Genomic DNA, 18,644 nt, shown 5'->3' with positions numbered 1-18,644 from the left:
TCAAACAAAGTTGTACAATGGTATGAGCTCAATTTGAGACTCAACACACAATATATACAACAACAAGAGTTTTCTTGAACCTCTCTAATTACACAGACTTTCTCAATCACTCTCTGTCTCTGTCTTGGCATTGCCTACCTCTGCCTTCTGTTTTCTATGGCTTTAAAGCCAATTTGCTCTGCCTGTTCATTTCCGCTTCTCAGCTTTCTGTCTTCTGGCCTCTGTCCACTCGAATCCCTCTTCTAGCGTTAAAAGATCATTTCATAATGCATTAAGGGGAGGTGGGCACCTAATCTGCAATGAGTGAGTGCATCGGGCCTTTGAAATCCCTGAAACGGTCGCTTTCTGTTAACACAGGTAAATGCATTCAAAATTGTGAAATTCCACCAAAATCACTGTTCAACCAGACTTTAAATCTTCATAATTGCACCCTATTCTCTTATCGGGTCTGCCTATAAGTCACTATCACATGTCGCAATGCCTGTTCCTTTGCATTTTGGAAATACATTAAAATTGTGAAAATATCGCAAAAATGGCTTATGACGAATTTCAAATATTATGTATTTTCACTCCCAAATCCATTCAGGTCTGGGTTTTATCGCATTGACGTTGTTTCTTTGTATTTCGTTAAATAACAAAATATGTGAAAAATACATTAAAAAATTCCTTTCGGTGGATCTCAAATATTATGCAACAATGTTTATATAGCCATCAGGTTTGGCTAATCACATAGCACATATACATGTGTATAAGCCCCGCTCTATTATGTTTCTATGATTGCGATATCACGATGCGATTGATCGCAATCACATAACACAATAACCCTGGCCCATTGTAAGTGCTCTTGTAATCTCCGATAGCGATTCTACGATGCAACATGGGCCGTTGATCTGCATGCTTGATCGATGGTCCTCGTTGACTCCGTCGGTCGCCATCGCAAGTTTTATGTAGTGCACTCTAATAGCCTCCACCTAACACCACCAATTTGTGACTTGTCGATCAGATCTGGACCGTTGATCAGCCAGATCTAACGGCTACTGTGCAAAGTTTCCGATAACCCGTTTTTTCACTGTTTCTCCATAATTTTGGCTGCCGATAGTGTTTTCCGTTGTTTTGAAGGTTCCTCTCATGCAATTGTTTTGGTTTTTTAAATGATTTTAAGAATATTTCAAGACTTAGAGAGTATTCTAGGATCCATTTGGATCACGCCTTCCCACTGAAAAGGCTTTTGGACCACCAAAAGTTGGTTTTCAAGCATCGCTCAAGTGAGGATACAACTTCCTCACTTGTCCAATCTCTATCCATTTTGCACTACTGGGTTTTGAACCTTTGAGTCCAATTCTTAGGTACTCAACATCCCCTCTACACGTGGTTCTCACCTTCCTGTCCAGAACTGTATCTTCCTGCAACTCATTGAGATATTTAGGCAACAGATCATCAATAGAAGGCAATTGAATTTGCTCTTCGGGATCTTCAATTAATGAAGGTTCAAACAGTCTTAAATTTTCTGCATTTACCACTGAATAGATGTGCATGTAAGTTGGAAAATCAAGGCAGAAAGCATTCTCACCAATTTTCTCAAGTATCTTGAAAGGCCCATACCTTATTGGCTTCAGCTTCTTTCCTTCACCTTGCATTCTGTCTTTGCTGATATACAACCAGACTTGATCACCAACTTGGAAGCTATGCTCCATCCGATGCTTATCATCCCTTGCCTTGTACTTGGCTTGGGTCTTTTCCAGCTGTTCCTGCACTGCCTAGTGAATTTCATGGATCTGTTCAATGAACCTGGTTGCTTTGTCCACATCGTTGTGTCCATCAACCACTATGTCTTTTTCAAAGACAAAATCCAAGGGAGACCTTGGTATAAAACCAAAACAATTCTGAAAAGGACACCTCTGTGTAGAAGAATGTTTAGCATGGTTGTAAGCATGTTGCACATAACATAAATGTTCATCCCAAAGCTTGGGATTCTTGCTACAATAACCCCTAAGCAACTAGATCATGGTCCTGTTGACCACCTCTGTTTGGCCATCTATTTGTGGATGAAAGGCTATGTTCTTCTTCAGTCTGGTGTCCATCAATTCCCATAGAGTTGACCAAAGCTTTGCAACAAATCAGAAATCTTTATCAGATACTATGGAAGTGGGTAACCCAAAATGCACCTAGACATGCTAAAAGAACAATTTCACTATTTGTTCAGCTGTAATCTATTTGTTACAAGGTATTAAAATACACATTTTGTTGAACCTGTCCACAATAAGATATAAATAGTCATGAACTTTTCTAGATTTAGGCAATCCTGCAACAAAGTCCATGGAAACACTTTCCCAAGGACGAGAAGGAACTGGAAGTGGAGTGTACAAGCCTAGTTTTCTATTGATGGGCTTGCTTTTAGCACACATGGTACACCCTTTAATATATCTAGAAACTGTTTCATGCAATTTTTGCCAATAGCAGAATCTTTGCAGCTGTGCAACTGTTTTACTTACACCAAAATGACCTGATATCAGAGAAGTATGTGCTTCCCGAATTATGTTAACTATTTCAGTTTGTGGAATGCATAGTTTTCCCAAATGATACAAGAGTTGGTCCTTAACATGATAATCTAATTCTTCTACTTGTTTTCGATGACTTAAAGTTGCATATACATATTTAATATCTATATCTTGAGAACATTGTTTGATGTAGCTTTCATGCAATACTGAGGTATGCTTAAGTATAGTAGATGCATTTATAATTGGTCTGGATAACATATTTGCAACTTTATTGTGTATTCCTTTCTTATACCTAATGACTAGATGAAACTACTGTAGAAAACCCAGCCACCTATAGTGTCTTGATTGCTGCAATTTAGTTGTGAGTGTAAATATTGAAGTGGTTGATGATCAGTATGTATAATTGTTTCTTTTCCCAATAGGTAATGTTTCCACTTTTTCAAACTCTGCACTAATGCATACAATTCTTTATCATATGTGGGATAATTAACTACTGTAGAATTAAATGTCTCAGAATGATAACATATGGGTTTACCATGTTGCATCAACACTACTCCCATGGCATATTCACTGGCATCTTTTTCAATTTCAAATAGTCTTTGAAGATCTGGCAATGCTAGTACTAGTACTGTACTAATTTTTTCTTTCAAGGTGTCTAAGGATTTCTACTGTTTGCCTCCCCACTGAAACACCTTGTTCAATCTTGTTAAAGCATGTAAGGGAGCTGCAATTAAGGAAAAGTTAGCAATAAACTTTCTAGAATACTATGCTGCTCCTAGGAAGCTTCTAACTTCTGTAGCAGATTTGGGTTTAGGCCAGTTTACAATGACTTCAACCTTAGAGGGATCTATCTTCAATTCACCACCCCCTACAATATGACCCAAATAATTTAAAGATGTTTTTCCAATTTCACACTTTGATAATTTAACATAGAGATTTTTCTTTTTCAAAACATCTAGAGACTGCTTTACATGCTTCAAATGTTCTTCCCATGTTTTATTGAAAACAAGAATGTCATCTAAATATACAATTACAAAATCATCAATAAAAGGCCTGAGTACATCATTCATAACTCTCATGAAAGTGGCAGGAGCATTAGTTAAGCCAAAAGGCATAACTAGCCATTCATACAACCCTTGCTTTGCTTTGAAAGTAGTCTTCCATGCATCTTGCTCTGCTACTTTGAATTGATGGTAACCACTACGCAAGTCCAACTTGGAAAAGTAAACAACTTCTTTCCGCTAGTCCAATAGATCATCAATGCAAGGAAGGGGATAAAGATTCTTGATAGTTATTTTATTCAGTGATCGGTAATCAATGCACATCCTCCACGAACTGTCTTTCTTCCTCACCAACACGATTGGAGATCCGCATGGTGATGTGCTTGGTCTGAACCCTTTCTCAAGCAACTCTTGTACCTGCTTCTTGATCTCTACATTCTCTAAAGCGGAAAACCTATACATTCTGATGTTAGGCAATGGAGCATCTTGCTGCAAATGAATATCATGTACAATTTTCCTTTCGGGTGGCAGACCTTTAGGTTCTTGAAATAGGATATCATATTCTGAAACAAATTTTTCTAAATTAGCTTTTTGTTTATCATCACAGCCCTCAAATATATTGGTTTTACCAAGTTTCTTTTCCTTTACAACCATCAGTAAAAATTGCTTGCATGAATTTACAATTCTTTTCATCTGCCCTGAGTTTATGAGAGTATAATTATTCTTGAGTTATGAGATCTTACAATATATTCTATTCCATCTTTAATGAGTTGATACTTATTTTCAGCTCTATAGAAAATGGCTTTTCTATCATACAAGTAAGTACTTCCTAAAACAATACCACATATATCCAAGGGAATCACATCTAGCTCAACCTCATCTACAAATGCTGAACCAATGGCAAATCTAAGTTTACATTGTCTAGTCACTTGTATCTTTGCTATATCACATACCCAACCTAATGGATATGGATTCTTGTGAGGTGTGGTTAGTAATACCAACTTATTTACAATTGCTTCAGAAATTAAGTTTACTTGTGAGCCACTATCAAATAAGGTATCAATCTTTTGATGCTTGGGAATAACTCTAATATGAAAAAGCTCATGTCTTTTCCTCTCATTTTCTTCACTATCACTAGTTTGTACAGAATTACTAGTAGATGCTTCAGAATTGTTACCTTTTATACCTGTAGCTATGATTGTTGTTTCATCACTTGAGTCTAACCCCAAATCCTTCGGTATAGCAGCAGCAGCCTTCTTCTTCTTTCCATCGAACTTCATGGGTTTTAGCTCCGGATGCAAAGACCAGCAATGTTCATCATCATGTCCATCCTTCTTGCAGTGAGTGCATGAAGGTTTGGCCTTCTGTATAGCATTTTCCTTCCTCTCTTTTCATTTTTGCTTCCTCTTTTCCTTGTTCTTGCTTGCAGTGGGTTTTTATGATCCCTCAATCTCTGGGTTCACATTCTTGCCTCTGGCCTCTAGATGTGTAGACTGAACAGATACCTCATCTATGCTAGTAGGGTTAAACATGAGAATGGTGTGCCTCAAATAACTATGCAGACCACCTATATACTTCAGCAAAGTTTCAGGTGAGTCTAAATAAATGCTTAGAATTAAAGCTCTTTTTCTAAATTCTTGGGTATAGATTTGTACACTTTTCCCTTTTAATTGGCGAAGAGTTTGCCAACTCATCATAGCTTGCTGCATATAAACTAGTGGATAGAATTGTTTTTTAATGGCAGAAACAAATTCACTCCAGACAAAAAGAATTTTACCATGCTTCTTCAAGTCATCTTGTGTCCTGCCTTCCCACCATACCAAGGCAGTTCCTCCAAGGCGTAGGCTGGCCAGCTGAATTTTACTCCTGTCTGAATCAATATTCTGCACCCTGCAATACACATCAATCTGTCTAATCCAGTTATCTAGCTTCTCTGCATTTAATTCTCCATCATATATTGGCAAATCAAATTTAACATCTAACTTAATCAAAGATGTTTTCTTCTTTTTATTTTCAGGACTATCAGGAGGTGTTGTTAGAGGAGGCTCTTTTCCTTTCCCTTTGCCTTCAGAATGGCCATCTAGAAGAGATTCCTCTGTTCCTTTGTCTTGTTTGGAGGTTGAAGAATCTTCACTTCGACCTTTCTTAAATTCTCGATACATCTCTTCTACCATGGCTCTCATGGTCATGAAACTATCCATGAACTAAGAGTCTGATTCCAAGGGATTTTCTTCTGCCATTTTCCTCCTAGGATAGACTCTTCCTATTTCTGGGTTAGCTTCAACCAGTTCTCCTTCTCCTAATTTGAGCTTTGACCTAGTTATCATTCACCAATCCAACACAAGCTTGTCTAACCTTAGCAACCTAAAGCTCTGATACCACTTGATCTGAAAATGAGATCTTTTCAATTAATAAGGTATTACAGACTCATGTGCATGGATTTGCCTATGTTATTTTATGTAATGTATCAATAAGATTGCAAAATACACAGAAAATGAAGCAGTAAAGAAGCATAAAAGACAACATACATAAACACAACAACTTTAATAAGGAGTTCACCCAATACTCCTGGGCTACATCTCCTAGTCCAGCCTTCAGTGGTGACCTCTCTATTATGTCTTCAAACAGAGTTTTACAACAATATGAGCTCAATTTGAGACTCAACACACAACAGATACAACAGCAAGAGTTTGCTTGAACCTCTCAAGCCTCTCTAAGTACACAAACTCTCTCAATCACTCTCTGTCTCTGTCTTTGCTCTTTGTCTTGGCACTGCCTGTCTCTGCATTCTATTTTCTATGGCTTTAAAGCCAATCTATTCTGCCTATTCATTTCTACTTCTTGACTTTCTGTCTCTTGACCTCTGTCTACTCGAATCCCTCTTCTAGCATTAAAAAATCATTGCACAATGCATTATGGGGAGGTGGCCACCTAATCTACAATGGGTGAGTGCATCGGGCCTTTGAAATCCCTGAAATAGCCGCTTTCTGTTAACACAAGTAAATGCATTCAAAACTGTGAAACTCCGCCAAAATCACTATTCATCTAGACTTCAAATCTTCAGAATTGCGCCCTATTCTCTTATCAAGTCCACCTATAAGTCGCTATCACATGTCGCAATGCTTGTTCCTTTTCATTTTGGAAATACATTAAAATTGTGAAAATACCGCAAAAATGGCTTATGACAGATTTCAAATATTATGTATTTTCACTCCCAAACCCCTTCGGGTTCGAGTTTTATTGCATTGGTGCTGTTTTTTTATATTTCGTTAAATAACGAAATATGAGAAAATACATTAAAAAATGCCTTTCAATGGATCTCAAATCTCAAGCAACAATGTTATATTGCCATCGGGTTCGGCTAATCGCATCGCACATATACATGTGTATAAGCCTCGCTACATTGTGTTTCTCTGATTGCAATATCGTGATGCGATTGATCACAATTGCATATCATGATAACCCTGGCCTGTTGTAATCTCTCTTGTAATCTCCGATAGCAATTTTGCGATGCAACATGGGTCGTTGATCTGCGTGCTTGATCGACGGTCCTCGTTGACTCCGTTGATCGCCATCACAAGTTTTATGTGGTGCGCTCCAATATCCTCCACCTGTCACTACTGATTTGCGATTCGCCAATCATATCTGGACCATTGATTGACCAGATTTGACGATTACTATGCAAAATTGCCGATAACCCATTTTTTTCACTATTTCTTCATAATTTTGGCTGCCAATAGTGTTTTCCGCTGTTTTTGAAGTTTCCTCTCATGCGATTGTTTTGTTTTTTTAAACGATTTTAAGAAGATTTCAAGACTTAGAGAGTATTCTAGGATCCATTTGGATTATGTATTGGGAATATTGTGGTTGTTGGAGGGAAACAAGTGGGTGCTCAAAGTAGCCCTAGATCAATTACCAATAATGAAATTGACAACTTGAAGGAAGGGTGAAGATTGGGTGAGGTCAAGACTAATTCTTGAATGACAAAGAAAGGAGGTCAAGGGAACAAATCACATCAACCCAAGTTCATTGTTGGAGAAGGACATCTTGTAGTGATAGTTGGAAATCCTTTAGCTTGAAGTTTGTCTTCATTGGAGTAGCACAGAAGACATTAGAGGGAAGAAGTCAGGACTTAAGGAGTAGTAACGAGCATTTGAGAGTTATTCACAAACAAAATTGTGAAAATCTCAACATGAGTCTCAATGTGTTGATATGTTTATGGGCTAACTATCAACTAGAGAGCAGATTGGAGCCGTGTTCAATGAAATAAAGTAGTTGGTACATTGATAGAGGCAACAACTGTAGATTGGGAGCAAAAGGACTAGCAGTGTGTTTAGGGTATGACAAGAGGAGTTGTGATTGTTGACTACATTATCTAGATCGTCATAGTATCTTGTTCTTGTATTCTTGTACTAGTGGATGTATGAGGGCCATTATCTTTGGAACGAGAGCCCTAGAGATTTGTATTATCAATTTGTTAATATAACAAACCTGGTTTATTGAAAATTGTAAGAAATTGCCTATATTTGTGCACTAGTAGATTTATTTTTGTATATTGTTCCACTATGCAAAGTAGTTTGTTGTGATACTTGGATTAGTAGTTTCAATGATTGTAACATTCTAACCTAGACTCTAGTATCATGGAAAAATAACAAGACATTATTATGGAAAAAAGATTGAAAGAATAAGTAGAAGAAGCACAAGTGATGTTTGAGTTTCCTATCCTAGAAACATAGCAACAAGTAAGAATGAAGAACATCAGTCCAATTTATTTTTCCCTTTTCCACGGAATGTCCACAAAAATACCCAATATTTATATTTTTGAGTTTGAAGTCTTATGTATGACCTATGATTATAAGAACAATGCATAGAAGTTGAGACCACACCTTTTTACATTGAAATAGGTATCCTTCTGGTGGTTCAGTGGTCTTTATGGGCGTAGTATATTGACATGAGAGGAAATGAAGGAAATGAAATATCAAGAATATTGCAAAGCTAAATATTCTAAATATTAAACATTTTTAATGACTTAGGGAGAAGATAACGCCCTAGAGGACTATGCTAAAAGGTTTCACTTTAGCTACAAAATGTTTTCCAATTGCATAATAAATAAAGGTTCTCTCAAAATAGTACTCTTAAGCGATGAGTGGTGGAACCCTAAACTTTATTACATCTAGTCATATCTCAAAATGTACCTATGATGAGATATATGATGTTCAGAAAAACTACTAAAGATTTGTTACTAGGAAGAACAAGGGAACAAGAGGGCTTGTAAAAACTTTCAAAATGATAGTAATATTACAAAAATAGAAATTGGTAATGGATTGGAAGACATGAAGACAATGATCCTACATTCACTATTAGTACAAGTTGACACCATCAATGTAAAAATAAGGAAGAAGAGGTTAAGGACATTTTGGTAGAATTTTGTCCAAGATGCACTAAGAAGCATGCTCACCATGAATTCCCATTAAATATTGTAGATAAATATAACCTTTGTAAGGATAAGCATGACATTAGTGAGTTCAACAACTACCTAGTTTGAAGGAAACCCAAAAAAAAAATCAATGGTATACTCATCAATATTCTTGCAGAATTTCATAAGGGTGGTAAGCACCTCTTCAATAGAAAGCATTGTTTCTATCTATTTAGTAGAACAACACCCCTCAAACATCCTATACCACCTAAACTACTTTCGAATCATACAGAAAACACAAACAATAGAAAACGAGTATGTAACAATGAGATGGTAATTAATGACACTTACTTTGTATAATTCCTTCACTATAATGAACTTTGACTCCATGCAAGGAATTTTGTATCAAATCATTTACCAATAACAATTGATGAACCATTGACAAAGAACAAGTGTAGAACCCTAAAATGCAAGAGGATCAACCCATCCCTTAATAGGAAAAGGAGTAGCTAAAAGAAAACCCACATTTGTGATACATGTGTAGATATTAGAGACTACTTCCCTATTGGAGTTTTATTGGTTTTTCTCATTATGTACTTTTTATATATTGAATTCTTAGAATATGAGTCCCTGAACAATCATGAAGTATGAGACCACCCTCTTATTTGTTGTCATCCTTATCTATTGATGAGGTGTTGGCATCTAGATGTTGTATATGGGGCACAAACCATGAACCTTCAACCACGATGGAATGCAATTGAAATGGAACATTCTTAGGAATGAGGGTGTCTTTCTATAGAGTTTTCCTTCACTATCTAGCTATAGCTACAAGTAGATTACACAAAATCATATTGACACAATATTCATAATTTATGTGATTTCTCTAAATGACTTAAACAAGGTTCTCAAATGTATCAACAATTTTAATTGGATGGTAGTATTATAGAGAATAGTAATCATAAGGAAGTTGGGTCTTAATGGAAGTAAATGATTTTGGCATTGAATAAGAGTAGAAGAAGCACTAAAGCCCATACAAGGACCTTCATGAGCCTAATGAATGCCATTTTGATATCTAATTAGATCTATGGATCCAATGGAGTGATTCCTGAAATATCTTCCTACATTGATGACTTTCATTCAAGATGTTTGAAACTACCAAATTATGCTAACGACCCCACACACTAGATAAATATTCTTCTTGACAACATAAAACCCTCCAAACTAAGGTATTTTTTTTGGTTTTTTACTATTATGAAAAATCATTTATCCCACATTAATGAAATATGAGGATAGACCTCACTCTTATATGCCTAACAATTTTAATAAATTGTTAAAATGGATTTCCTTGGGTGTTCTTCATCAAAATGTTGGTAAAAATATTCATTAATGATAGATTTGGTAAGTTGCACTCAATTTATCGTATATTTTTCTCAAATTAAAGGTTATGCACAATGATCAAATTTATGATACCTCTTTGTTTTTAAGCTTCAAAAAGTATCATTAGTATAATGTATCAAAACACTTTATCATATATTTTTCTCAAATTAAAGGTTATGCACAATGATCAAATTTATGATACCTCTTTGTCCATAAGCTTCAAAAAGTATCATTAGTATAATGTATCAATAGTTTTTATATATTTTGCTCAAATTAAAGGTTGTGAACTATATCAAAATTTTGATACCTCTTTGTCCATAGGCTTTAAAAAGTATAATTAGTTTCAAAATGGTTCAAAGAATGTATCATTAGTTTTGAAAAGGCTTAAGAAAGTCTATGTTTTTTCACAAAAGGTTAAAGCCTTGGGAAAGTATAGGTTTAAGATCATATTCAACATGTATGAAAATACTATTGAAGGCTTATCATTGTATGTGGGCACATTATTGTGGTCATAAGAATGGTATCATAGTAGAATCATATTTTTATATATTCATGTCTTAGACTTGGTATAAAATTGGAATAAAGGGGGTCTAAGGATCATTGTATGATTTTGGGATGCTTCATGGTAGATATTATGTGTCTAGTATTTAGCACATATTTAATTTGACAAACAAAATAAGCTCAAAATGCTTATGGATTCAATGCAACAAACATCGGGTAATGAGACATAAAACTATTGATTAACGCAATATATCAATTCAATCATACTCAAAGAAATGTGCAATTGCATGTAACAAGAAGCGTAAGCGTCATGGTGCATTGTTGAACATTCAATGGTACATATTACTTTTGGTTAAATTTTCAATGTAAAATATGTTCCATGTCATTTTGTTTATATGAATAATGTGATCCATATGCTTGATTTCAAGAGTCTCTTTAGGCTAGGAGTTGGTCAAATGATTGAATTCCAAAAATTGAAGAAGAAGATTGAGTAGTTGATCTAGGTGATAAAACTGTACAAAGGGTGAAATTGCAAACCATTTCAAATTCAATTGTGAGAACCGTCAAATAAAGGAATTAACTGAAATTTGAATAATGAGGTTATGTGATTATATCATTGTAAAAATCAAACTTTTGGGTGCATTCTCTTTAGTACCCAACACTCTAAATGTGACACTAACCACGTGAGCGTGATATAAAAGAAGAAAGTGCAAGAGAGTGAGTACAAGTGAGTGAAACAAGTGCAAAATATAAAATGGGTAATATAAGAAAACATTTACAAATTGTTAATCCATAAATCAAGGAATGACAAGACTCCAAACATGAATTACATAACTAGGTTAATGAAATTCACAATGACATTAATATGAAGGATCAATTAATTGAAGCACTCGAACTAAAATTGATTTAAAAAGAGAAACAAATTGGGAGCATGGTTGATTCCACATGTAAAAAAAGAATGAAGAGAATGGATGTTACTATTGCAATAGAAGACCTCATACAAAAAGTTGATGCAACTTGTGAGACAAAAGACCTAATGCAAATAGTTGATGCTACTTTTGATACACGTGAGTAATGCTAGATACAAAGGCAACATAAGAGATGGTTGATGAATCTCTAACTAGTCATGAGATGGAGTCATACAATGGGATGATGAAATGAAGTAGTGTTAAAGATGCATCACAAGTAGAAGCACAAAGTGGTAGTAGTAGTAGCAAATGTGAACTTGAAGATACAAAAGAGGAACATCAAGATTCCTAGAATGATATTTCTAAGATGATTTTCAAATCTTATAAAGAATTCTTATGAAACAAATATTAACATGGGTTGGGATATGACAAAAACAACATCTTTTATATCCCAAATTACTCCAAACTAGTTAAGTTTGTGAGTGTAGGATTTGTTGATAAAAAATTGAAGAGATTCATGTAGAAGAGAAGAATGTTGATAACAAGTGTAAATAGTGTCATATATAGTTGTTCATATAAATAATCCACAATCTTAACCCTTGTATTCATCGTGGAAAGGCAAATCATCTCTCCAAAAAATGTCAAAAGAAGAAGTAGTTTGAGAAAATAGTTCATTATGGTTGGAAAAATTCTTGTCAATAGAAACAACAAGTCAAGAAGTTACATATGTCTTATGGTTTAGTTCAAACATAGGTATAAACATATTTGCGTGGAAAAATCACAAAAGATGAAGATTTTGGGCATGATTGGGGTCCAGTTCTACATATTTTTTGAATTTAATCACAAGTCAAAGATGGAACTCTATAGACCTTAAAGGGGGAACAACAAGATACTCTCTAGCACCTTCAAGGGGGAATATATTCAAAAAATGGTTAGTGGTTAGCCAAAACTACCATAGAATTAATGAAATTACTTAGTGTTTAACCAATGAAACCACTAGATACAACACTAAACCATGGAAGACTTGAACATTCGAAAAGCCCAAGCTTGGATCCCTCTAGAAAACATTCTCACCTTGCACTTGACAAAGGGGAATATTAATGGTGATAGTTAGACTTCAAGTTTCAAACTCCTATCAATTACAATATATCAATTAGCATTTAGGAACTATAGCACGACAAGTGGTCTCCTAAACAGGATATCTACAATCAAATCAACTATTCATTGGGATAATGTCCAACAATTGTGTCTAAATTCAAAGAGAAATTTAGCAATCCTACTTGTTTACTAGTAGCAAAATGGCGATCCTATTTGTTCACCAAGTTACCAGGGGAATGCTCATATGTTATTTTTTTTTCACTTCAATAAATTCTACTATCTTTCAAAGTTCATTTTAGATGAACCAGTTAACTTTCATGTTGGTGGTTTTTCAAGCATATCTACAACAAAGCTTAGCTTAGAAGTTGCAGATTGAATATTGTAATTATATTGGTTCATGTTGCCTTACTAGTACAATTATTTAGACTTGTGATTTAGGGAGGGTGGAGGAGAGGGGCATGTTACATTATGAGACCCTAAACACAAATCTTGATGCCACTCTCTTATGAGTTTCCATCCTTATCTACTGATAAGGTGTTGTTGTTATCCATTAACGAATTATCAATTAAATCTAGGTCTTGAGGTGATTAGATCAATGCATTATAAGTTGATATCACGAGATTAAGACAAATGTAGAATATGCCTTAAATCCCTTTTTGCGAAATTCCCTTCTTGTGCTTGTTTGTGCTCTATTTCTTAACATGATTCACATTCATATTCATGTTTGAATCATACTGTTATGAGCTATATACAATTAGATTTTTATGATGAATGCTATATTGAAATCTATGGGCTTCTTTACTTAGAGATATTCAAATACCAATGGCATGTGAAATAGATGATGATAATATAACTGTTGTGGGCATTCCTTTTCAACACATCAAGAACTAAATTAAGACAACAAATGGGTGGGGCTTTGGCCTATGGTTATATTGTCTATGATATGGCAATTTAATAATCTAATGATGATTGTGACAACATTGAAATTAATAAAATTGTAGACTTTTCATAGAACAAAGGCCAATAAGACCTAAGCTTGCTACTATGCTTTGAACGACTAGAGAAGGAAAAAAAAACTAAACTAATATTGTAACCCATTTCTCTTTTTATGTGAAAGTTTCAACTGCTCTACTTAAAAATAAGGTTAGGGTTTTTACTTTATAAAGTTTTGATAAAAAATCATACATAATCAATCTCCCTAAAACAATTGCAACTTAGTAGAAACCATAATTGCAAAATCATCCATCCATAATTACAAAATCATCCAATTTCTCAAAACTTTAAAACTCTAATTAAGATAGTTTAACTATTCAGCATTTTTGCAGTCATCCAAATTCTCATAACTTTAAAATCCTAATTATGAGAGAGTCTAATTGTGCAATATTTTTTTTCATAAGAATTTGACAATACAATTTTTGGCAATGATTTTATATTGTTTAAAATACTTTTTGAATGATAAATATATTTAATGCTTAAAGCCTACTAAGCACTAAAACTATATAGATTACACATCTTAAACTTAAAAATTCCATCAAATCCTTACTAAATTTCAAGTAAATTAACCAAAATAAATATATATATATATATATATAACAAAAAAATTTATTCATAACAAAAAATTTATTCATGAAACCTTCAACATTGCTTCGGCCGTTGCTTGGAAAAAGGATACGTACCAAATATCATCCACTTAGAATCAGGTAGAATGGCTTTGTCCTCCACTTAATTACGGTGATGAGAGTGATACCTTATCTGCTTTTGTCCACAAATAAAATTTTAAGATAAACCATGTGATTTGTGAGATAAACCTCACTGGTTTTTGTGTTGTCCAGTAAAAGATGCAATATAAATTTGTGTTTTTTTTAATGGAGATAATTCCCTCTTTTTCCCATTGGAAAACCAGATACCCCATGGATGGGAATTAGATTTAAAGGGTAAGAGAATTGCCACGTAGTAAGCAATAGCTTGTGAGGACAGTGTTGCAAAATAAGTTCGTTACAGCCTCCTCATTACCGGTGTTAACAGTGAGCAACTTCGACTTCGATCAGGCAAGGCAAGGCAAGGCAACGATGGCAATGGCAGTGGCAGGTGCAGGTTGCAGCAGCGTGGTCTCCTCTCTCTCCCTGGAAAAATCCGCATTCACAGCAGGAACGAGCGTGAAGGGGTTGGCTTCCCCACTCCTGAGGCCTCCCACCAGCAACAGGTCTATGAAGGTGGTTGCCAGCGGTGTCAAGAAGATCAAGGTCGACCAACCCTTGGGACCCTCTGGGGATCTCACTTTCAGAAACGGAGTCGATGCCGGAGGCCGAAAGCCCAAGGTATTCTTTGTTCGTTAGATCCATTGCTGTGCTTTATTTGTATAGTTTCTACATGGCCTGATCACATTGTGCTGCAAAAATTGCATTTGCATCTTACAGGGCAAGGGGGTTTATCAGTTCACCAACAAATATGGCGCAAATGTTGATGGGTACAGCCCCATTTACGACACAAAAGATTGGTCTCCCACTGGTGATGTCTATGTGGGAGGTACTCTTTATATGATTCTATCCATACTGTTGTTGATGTTGTTCATTTCAGTTTTTCTTTCATTTTCCTATATTCTGTGCTGTGTTTCTTGGAACTTTTATTTCTGGAGTTTGTTTAGTTTAATTTCTTCTAAGCTGATCAGATTTTTTTTAAGCTGTGTAGTTCTTAGCTTTTTTCCTGGGTTTATATTTAGTCACGGTGATCTTTGTTAAGAATTGTTACTGATTATTGCTTTTTATGGTTTAAATTGGTTTATAATTTTTTTTAGAAGATGAATTGAATATTTTATATATATATATATATATAGATATAAAGGAAAGTGGTATTTTTCTTAACTTGAAAGCAAGAGTGAGGTTGCTGGTACCAGACCAACCCAAATCAAGAGTGAGGTTGTTGGTACCAGATCAGCTCACAGTTATATTCAGTTAAGAGTGCTTTTCTCAAGATTCGAAGCCATTGCAATCATCAAAACATGAAAGCTTATCACGTCATTAGCAAGGATTTGAATCTCTAGATGAAAAATAATAATTGTTCTACTCATTGATCCAAGATAACTCCAATTGACTTATCTTTTATATATATAAATTTTGAATAATATTAAGTAGCAAAAACAAATACAGGTTAGTTCAACTAGTTGTGGTCATTGTTCTAATTCAGCATATGCAAGTGCTTTGTTCTAATTTCTTAATTTAAAAGCCCTAATTTATCCTAATAAATTTGCTGGATATATCATTTTCAAATATGAAATTTTTATATAAATAGATGATATATCATTTTTAAATGAGAAAATTTTATATAAATAGATGCTATCTAGATGTCTTTTAATTGTTTATAGTAACTTCAGGAATTAAATAGACTATTTATTATTAATTCCTACAAATAACATATTAACATAATAACATATTATAAAGTTAAAAAACAAAATGCCCTATAGAATAATTGTGAACATCTAGCTAACCTAACTACTGTCCATACAATAATACAATAATTATTAACCTAAGTGCCTCTAATATACAATAATCACTAACATGACAGTGATTCTAATGAAAATTGTTTTTATGATGATGTGGTTGGTTACAGGTAAAACGGGCCTTCTGATCTGGGCAATCACATTTTCAGCCATTCTTCTTGGAGGAGCCCTTCTCGTCTACAATACCAGTGCGTTGTCCGGCTGAATAAATATATAATCATGCCTTGGATTTCTTTCTGTATTTGTCTATGTTTTGCAATTATAATATCACTTGTATTCCTCAATGAAATGGGTCTCTGTTTTTCCTGCATCAGACTTGTTACACACTTGTAAAAAACGAACATACAAACTTGTATATCCTTTTCAATTAAATAATGTTTTCTTTACACGATCATGGAACTATATTTTTAATGAACGGAAGGGGAAATAATTTTTGATAATTTGTTAATAGTTTATATGCTATCATGTTAGTTGGTAAAGAATGACCAGAACGAAAATGAACAGGCTTCCAATCTGTTGTGAAATGCTTTTTCTATTTGGCTATGAGAAAGAATTTCGCTTATGTTAAGAGATCCTGATCATGTTATAAGACCTCCATTCTCTGAAGTTGATTGGAGAAATTTCAGGAATTGTTGAACGAAACTAAATGTATACCCATACTTGTTAAGCATCAATCTTCATGCCTTCAATAATTTCATGGAAGTTTCTGTTAAGTATGATTTGGAAGTATCTCTCTTGATATAAAACCCAATCCACATAAGGTGAATTCAAATTGCTCAGCTTATGCAATAACCTTTATTAAGTTTTGGTTTGATTTTGTTTTGGATAATCTTTATTGAGTTTTGGTTTGAATTTGTTTCCGAGAAGTATTTAGAATTTATCTTCCTTGTGGTGATGTAGTTGGTTAGGGTTTTTAAGTGGAAAAGATAACAATCATTTTTCCCAGCACTCAGGATAAATTTAATTGACAAATGATTCTTTGATATATTTATTTGATATATTTATTGAAGGACTACGATGTTTTAAACACTCCAGAATTTTACATGTTAGTCAAGAGCTTTATGATTTTTTTTTCCTTCTTATTTCTATCCTTTCTATGGATTGATATAGTGTTGGTGGAGAATCAAACAAATTTTAATTACATTGACATGAATTGACAAAGGGGTTGGTTATGTTTTGGCTTGGTCTGATCCTTTAGATTCTTGTTTCATCTTCATCTTGCAAGAAGTATATCCAAAGAAGGGACTCCTTAGTTATGTATGTATCATTTTTAATAACAACCCTTATTGTTACTTTTATCTAAGCTATGAGATTGTGTTTATACTCTATTTTTCTTGGGATTCATCTTATACAATGGGTTTATTATATTTCCTTTTTCTCTAGTTGCAGAAACCTGTCTTGGAAAGGCTTCTTATAGATGGCAAGTCTCTAGATAAACTCTATACTAGAAAGTCACAATATATATTTTACAAAAATAAATGCACTTTAAGATGACCATTAGGTGGTGTAGTTATTTCAACTTCTACATAGATTTTGACATAGGTGTACATTCCCTATGAAAAATTTGTCTAGCAAATTGTCAATTTAGAATTCCCATATCTCACAAGTGGATGGGGAAATTTGAAAATCTCAACCAAACTAGTGTTGTAGACATAGACATTGAAGTAGTAAACTTTGAAAAGTATGGTTTAAAGAAGAGGTCAACTTTTCCCAAGAAACACGGTCCTTCTTCCATGACCTTCCCATGGTTTTATGGATTAGTTAAAGGATGAAAAAGAAACCTTTGGAGAAAGCATTACAAAATATGATATGGTCTAGTTGGAGTCAATTCATATGTGGGTAACATAGAGGGTTACAACGAAAAACACATTAAATCTACATATTAGAGCAATGTTTTGGAATTGTTGACGTACTTGTTGAACTTCAAAAAGAAGGCATCTCTCACTTTCTTCACAAGGAAGGCTCATTACCAAGGAGAATTAGGCTTCAAAGGAGAGAAGATTGTGTTCTAGATAGCATCTTTCAAAGCACGAACATTCAAAGATTTACCATCATCAATCCCTTTAGATGGGAACACTTTCAAAGCCTTTTAGGAGGAGGGGATTCTATTGCTTTCAGCCCCTCGATGGAGATATAACGCGAGGAACATGACCGATTCCTTCTAAATCAAATATACAACCATATCATAATTGGCTTCCAACTGCTTCTTTAAAAAAAGTTAGCCTATTATGGTTAAGAGGAATCCCATGCCCTAGCTTGAATCTTAATTTTCACATTATTGATGGTGTTCAAGATCTTCAAGTCCATGGTGATGGGTTTCCCTTAAAAGGGATTTCACTAAAATTTCCA

The 18,644-nt window shown here is 34.5% G+C and overlaps 1 protein-coding gene across 1 annotated transcript; it reads left to right on the top strand.

Annotated features, from left to right (window-relative positions):
• The first annotated feature begins 14,772 nt into the window (after window positions 1-14,772).
• Window positions 14,773-16,683, top strand: PSBR (photosystem II subunit R). The gene is made up of 3 exons (XM_089394728.1): window positions 14,773-15,117; window positions 15,217-15,325; window positions 16,406-16,683. Exons 1-3 carry the CDS (start codon window positions 14,869-14,871, stop codon window positions 16,498-16,500), a joined length of 453 nt encoding a protein of 150 aa, XP_089250854.1. The 5' UTR covers window positions 14,773-14,868; the 3' UTR covers window positions 16,501-16,683.
• The last annotated feature ends 1,961 nt before the right edge of the window (window positions 16,684-18,644 follow it).

The sequence above is a fragment of the Pinus tabuliformis genome, chromosome 1_2 (assembly GCF_031772625.1).
Source record: "Pinus tabuliformis cultivar Carrire ecotype Pingquan chromosome 1_2, CPIR1, whole genome shotgun sequence".
Taxonomy (NCBI): domain Eukaryota; kingdom Viridiplantae; phylum Streptophyta; class Pinopsida; order Pinales; family Pinaceae; genus Pinus; species Pinus tabuliformis.
The sequence above is the reverse complement of the archived record's forward strand: the minus strand, read 5'-3'. Positions and strand labels throughout refer to the sequence as shown.

What these genes read in the sequence shown, in the direction of transcription:
- PSBR (XM_089394728.1), top strand. Translation starts at nt 14,869, where the DNA reads ATGGCAATGGCAGTGGCAGGTGCAGGTTGCAGCAGCGTGGTCTCCTCT. An exon ending in CCGGAGGCCGAAAGCCCAAG is followed by an intron (nt 15,118 to 15,216) that starts GTATTCTTTGTT and finishes TGCATCTTACAG; the next exon opens with GGCAAGGGGGTTTATCAGTT. An exon ending in TGGTGATGTCTATGTGGGAG is followed by an intron (nt 15,326 to 16,405) that starts GTACTCTTTATA and finishes GGTTGGTTACAG; the next exon opens with GTAAAACGGGCCTTCTGATC.